Consider the following 6,000-nt stretch of genomic DNA (forward strand, 5'->3'; position numbering starts at 1 on the left):
CATGGGATAAAGAAGATGTAGAATATACACTATTATTCCCCATAAGACCCCAAACTCCCCCTAGGTATCATGCTGCGTTATTGCAGGACGCTTCTGCAACTATATCCATGTCTGGGAAAACTGGATAATAAATCTGTTGAACTCCACGGGAAAGCTTTTACCAAGTTTTCTAGGGTCCCTGAATGGAAAGCATGATGTGGCAGTGTAAATGGGGGATGTATGTATAACAACGCTGATTGGTCTGGGAAAGTAGAGTGACAACCCAGTGTGGGAACGGTAATGCGGTGCATGCAATTTTGATATCATGAAGAATGACTCCATAATACAGCATTAGATGGAACATGTCAGAATAAAATCAAGGGTGCATCGAGTATAGGCCTATAGCTATGTGGATTCAATTTGGAGAGTCACAGAAAATCTTTTTTTATTGTATAGCGCAAAAAAATTAAATGCACCCTAGAGTACGCAGCTCTCATGGAAACTTCTCCGCTTCCTCTTGCAGCTTGTACAATGTACACTACTTATCACCTGTATTGACATCAAGCAAATATAAACAGGCTCTCGAAAAGGAAAGTCACAGTGCAGCACCTTGCACAACACTAGATCCTCGGTCATGAAAAAAGTTGCATTACATCACTGGCAACAAACTTTGATGATCCAGAGTTTAAGCCACCCATAGGCAATTCATGGGCGCCCGCTGCTTAATAAAGCATGCAGGTTTGTTTTCCGGACCATCCGGTCTGGAAAATAAATCGCAGCATGCTGTGTTTTGCCGTGGGACCCGCGCGGACGGCTTCCATAGAAGTCAATGGAAGCCGTCCGGTCCTCGGCACACCCGGAACTCTCACTCCAGGTGTGCTGCGGGTCCTGCAGGAAAGCAGGAGATTTTAAAGAAAAATCTCCACTGCGCATGCGCTGGGGGCATGCCAGTCCGCGGGCCCACCCACACGCCAGCGCGCCTGCCCACATGCACAGAAGAGATGCCGGACGACCCGCACACATCCGGAATTCCCTCATGTGGTGGGCAGGGTGGAAACCACACGGATGCCAGAATTTACACCCACCCGTGGACATGAGGCCTAAGTGGGGCCATGGTATGCAAATAAGGAAGATGGAACAATACCTCCACAGTGCCACCTATTAGATGGCAGCATTCCTTCAAATCAATGCTTGACCCTTTATACAGATCTGTAGAGCAATGATTGAAAATTGAAAATCAAGCCATAGTCCATACACAGACAGCTGTTTCGGGGGTTTGCCCCTCATCAGTGTGCAGTAGTATCCTGGCTTCGCTAATGAGAGCCCTATGATGTGGGTTGGGAGAGGTAACATCTCTCCTTAAGGAGAGCACCAAGAAGGTACTGCATGTGTTCCAATAAGCTTTAAGGGGATGCACACCATGCTCTTCTAATATGTAATTGTTGGCATCTTCAAGTCAAGTTCTTAACTAATCCCTAGTATGAAAGATCCAGCCAGTCTCTCTTAGGACTCAAAAAAGACAACAATTACGATTGACTATCTCTTTCAGGAGTAGTCCCTATAACACATTTTCCCTCCACCATAAAGCATCTCTACAGTCACTGCTCTGGCCAACCGAACAGTTGAGTACATTCCTGGATGCAGCTCGCCTAAGAAAAATCACTGCAAGTTCCAAAGTTTTGGAAGTCATTTCTGTTGATGTCAAGTGGATGCAAAATTTAATGATGACTCCAACTTTGGGTTGACTAAGCAGACAACTCTACAATATCTTCTACATGAATTCTATTGCCATGACGGTTATCCTTCGTAAATGTAATTTTAATTGTACACGGGCTGTTTCACGCTTGTAATATCCTTCTTAGATGACTGATTTATCATTCATCCTCGTGAATCCACAGTCAGTAATTTACATCACTCCATCATGTCAACTGGTTTTACGACAAGACAATGGACAATTACGATGACATACCGGTATAATCATTTGTCTTGTCTCCTGAGGCTTGCTTTATTGAAATATCCCCTTTCCTATTCACAAATTTGCTGGTCCGATGTAACATTTCCCACATTTGAAGGGTTTGGATAACCCCTTTTTATCCTCAAGGTCCACCAATGTCAAGCTCTTCGTAGGGTGGTGGGATCAGCTGGAAAATTATCGGTGATCATACAACTCTTTTGGCTGTAGCTAATAAGATGGGGGTCCCGACTGCAAGACCAGAATTAATGTGTATGGACCCATTAAACAGGTCACAAAGAGATGTGCTATATAGCTCATCAGGTTTAGTGCTGTTCTAGTCCATATGGTTTGCATGTTTACCACCATTCAACACAGGGGAAGTGCTGACGCTTTAGAGTTTATGTGTTTTTGATTTTTGCACATATCTTATAAAGACCTAGCTCACTCCAAAAGTCAATTAAAAAGAGAAGGGATACAAGTAACATGTCATTGAGAGCCTGACGAATCCAAGACTGGACGTTGTGGAGAAGATCATGTATATGGTCACTAGGTGTCAACACTAAATTCAGATGTTCCTCAAATCCATTTGCTATATCTATTTCTAAGCATTTGAGCTATTTCATCTGAAGGTCCCATGAAATTTCTAAAAGCGAAGACCTAGAATGGTTACCTTTTACACTATCTTTACAGAATGTTCCTACAAACCAACAAATAAGTTATTCAACTTTGTAGAACACTGCAGTTATTGTTCCATGTTGGAAGGACAGTTTACAAATAAATTGATTCTAAATAATAGCTTTCTAGACTTTTTTCCCATTAGGTCTGGGAATACAATTGCCACTTTTCATTTCATTGAAATGCATATTATCCTAAACACTTGAAAGACGAATGAGCAGAGTAACATTAATCACACAGTCAGATCTGAATGGGAAGCTAAGGACTTACCATTCAATCCATTAGGTATACTTCGATGGTGGGGAACGGTGGAAAGGTCATCTGCAGATTTCCTGACGGTGCCAGTTTTATTCTCCACTGGTTTGGGGTGATGATGATGATGGTGGTGGTGGTCTGGACTGCCTGCACTGCCGGTACTTGAAGTACTGCTACCATCCCCTACATCCCTTGCCCCAGAGCCACCATTCAAATTGGTCAAACTGTTTTGGCTATCGATGGAGCTCCTAGAACCGGCCCCATTCCTCTCCTCATCCAGCATGAGGACTATCTCTTTGAGCTCCAAGTTATCTCTAATGAGCGCCTCTTGCTTGGTTTCCAGCTCCTTCAGTTTCTGCTGATATGAGCCTACCTCCTTCCACATCACACTGGCAGTGTGTCTCCCGAATCTCTGCCATTCCCTGGAAAGCTTTTTCCCCTTTTGCCTATCATCATCCAAAAAGCAACACAGCTCCCTGAGCTCCTGGTTATCATCCTGAAGTTTCTGGTTGACTTCCTTCAACCCCCTGATCTCATGAAGGTGGACCTGCAACCTCCTGTTTATGTCTTTCATTAAATTGCCATGTTCCACCATCAGATTCATCTTCTCTATCTCCACTTTCTTCAGCCTCTTTACAAGGTCCTCCTTGCTCCACCTGAGCAGCTCCTCATCTGGCATCTTGTTGAGGTCTTCTGCAGACCCTGCTCCTTGGGAAAGCTTGGCCATCACAAATTTTTTGAGGGATGCAAAAAGTGGGAATCAGAATTCAATCAAACTCCCCTTTTTTGCAAACTACCATCCCTGAGCTACTGCTATACAGCAGACTCCTGCATCACCCATGGTGCATGGGGCTCGTGCATGGCAGGTGGGAACTAGTGCAGGAGAGCAGAGTGTAATCCCACGGCGTCCAGCCTCAGATCCCCTTCAGGAAGGTATTGCGCTCAGGCATTGGGATGAATGTCCTCCCTGGGATCCTTCTGCTGAGTCCGGGCTCGATCTCGCAGCTCTGCTGTCTCCGGCTCCTCCGCAGCCTCCTCCCTCCCGTCTTGCCTGTACTCTACTTACTGCTCGCTTTTCTTTTTTTTTTTTGCTCTGAATCAAACCAGCTTTATTGACAAGCACATGGCGTGACAATACAATTCAAACTAGGTCAACGATCTAGGCTGGATTAAAAAATAACAACGACAGCAAGCAGAGGTAGTGAATGCAGCTGCGTGTTCATTCACTGGTATGGCTGGCCATAGAATTAAAGGCGATTACAAAATAACAGGAAATGCAAATAATAACTCGGTGAATTTTCTGCGTAATATTATATTTATGGATTTATACATATTTAATAAAATACATTTATATAATATGAAATCCAACCGCAACTAAAACAAATAAAGGGAGATATAAAATACATAGATAGATAGATATGAGATGGATAAATAGTTCATAAATCTAAATAAATAGATGATATACAAAAATTGATAAATATTACAAGTAGATGGATGATATCTAAATCGATAGAGATATACAATAGACAAAAATACATAATAAATCTATAGATAATATAGATAGATAAATAGCTGTAAGATAGATATGAGATAATGATATAGATAGATTGATGATAGATGATAAATATACAGATAGATATGAGAGATAGATAGATAGATATGAGATAGAAGATAGATAGATGTGAGATAGATAGAGATATATAGATATGAGATAGATAGATGACAGACAGATGGATAGATATGAGATAATGAAAGGTGATAGTCAGACAGATAGATAAGATAGATAGATAGATAGATAGATAGATAGATAGATAGATAGATAGATAGATAGATAGATAGATAGATAGATAGATAGATAGGAGATAGATAGATGGATATGAGATGATAGATAGAGAGATATGATATAGATAGATAGATGAATAAATAGATGTATAGATAGATATGAGAGAGATAGATAGATATTAGATAGATACATAGATTTATAATAGATTATAAATATAGAGATAGATATTAGAGAGATAGATAGATAGATATGAGACAGATAGATAGATAGATAGATAGATAGATAGATAGATAGATAGATATGAGATAATGATAGATAGATGATAGACAGATAAGATAGATAGATAGACAGATGGATATGAGATAATACATAGATAGATAGATGAACATACAGATGGATGGATAGATACATACAATAGATAGATAGATATGAGATAATAGATAGATGGATAGATAGATATGACATAGATAGATGAATATATAGATGGATGGATAGATACATACAGTAGATAGATAAATATGAGATACATAGATAGATAAATAGATAGATATGAGATAGATACCGTAGATAGATAGATATGAGATAGATAGATAGATAGATAGATAGATGGATAGATGAATATATAGATGAATAGATAGATACATACAATAGATAGATAGATATGAGATAGATACATACAATAGACAGATAGACATGGGATAGATAGATATGAGATAGATACATAGATATGAGATAGATACCGTAGATAGATAGATATGAGATAGATACATAGATGGATGGATAGATACAATAGATAGAAAGATAGATGGCTATGACAGAGATAAATACATAGGCATAGCGTCAGGGGTCGCTGAGGTCGCCATGGCGACTCGGCCCCTGCGCTCAGGGCCACTCTCCGCCATACCCATATGCACATTCAGTGCATTAATGGCTGGCAGTTCTGTCTGCAGCAAGATTCCCATCACGTGGCAGCCAGAACCGCCAGCCTGAGAGGAAGCCTTGAAGAGCAGGGGGGTGGAGGTAGGAAGTCACATGGGCCCGCAGTGTTCAGTGATCATGTGCTGCCCCCTGCTTCCTGCTGAACGGAAGCTGCAGAGTCTGCCTCTCGTGCTGGTCTCACATGGAGGAGAAGTGGTCCGGGCCCCAGGGTATGTTGTATATGTGTGTGTGTATCTGTCTATCTATCTATCTATCTATCTATCTATCTATCTATCTATCTATCTATCTATCTATCTATCTATCTATCTATCTGTCTATCTATCTCCTATCCATCTATCATATATCTATCTATCTAGCTTTCTTCAATCTCATATCTATCTATTATCTATCTATTCTATCTTATATCTATCTATCT

General features: G+C 40.7%; 1 protein-coding gene across 1 annotated transcript in view; it reads right to left on the reverse strand.

Annotated features, from left to right (window-relative positions):
* Positions 1 to 3,928, reverse strand: part of CCDC85C (coiled-coil domain containing 85C) — a 111,217-nt gene extending 107,289 nt beyond the window's left edge. Inside the window, exon 1 of the mRNA XM_066608057.1 lies at positions 2,879 to 3,928. Within this exon, the coding sequence (XP_066464154.1) occupies positions 2,879 to 3,590 (712 nt within the window). The 5' untranslated portion in view covers positions 3,591 to 3,928. The remainder of the gene's footprint in view (positions 1 to 2,878) is intronic.
* Between the last annotated feature and the right edge of the window lie 2,072 nt (positions 3,929 to 6,000).

This window comes from Eleutherodactylus coqui, chromosome 6, assembly GCF_035609145.1.
Source record: "Eleutherodactylus coqui strain aEleCoq1 chromosome 6, aEleCoq1.hap1, whole genome shotgun sequence".
Taxonomy (NCBI): Eukaryota; Metazoa; Chordata; class Amphibia; order Anura; family Eleutherodactylidae; genus Eleutherodactylus; species Eleutherodactylus coqui.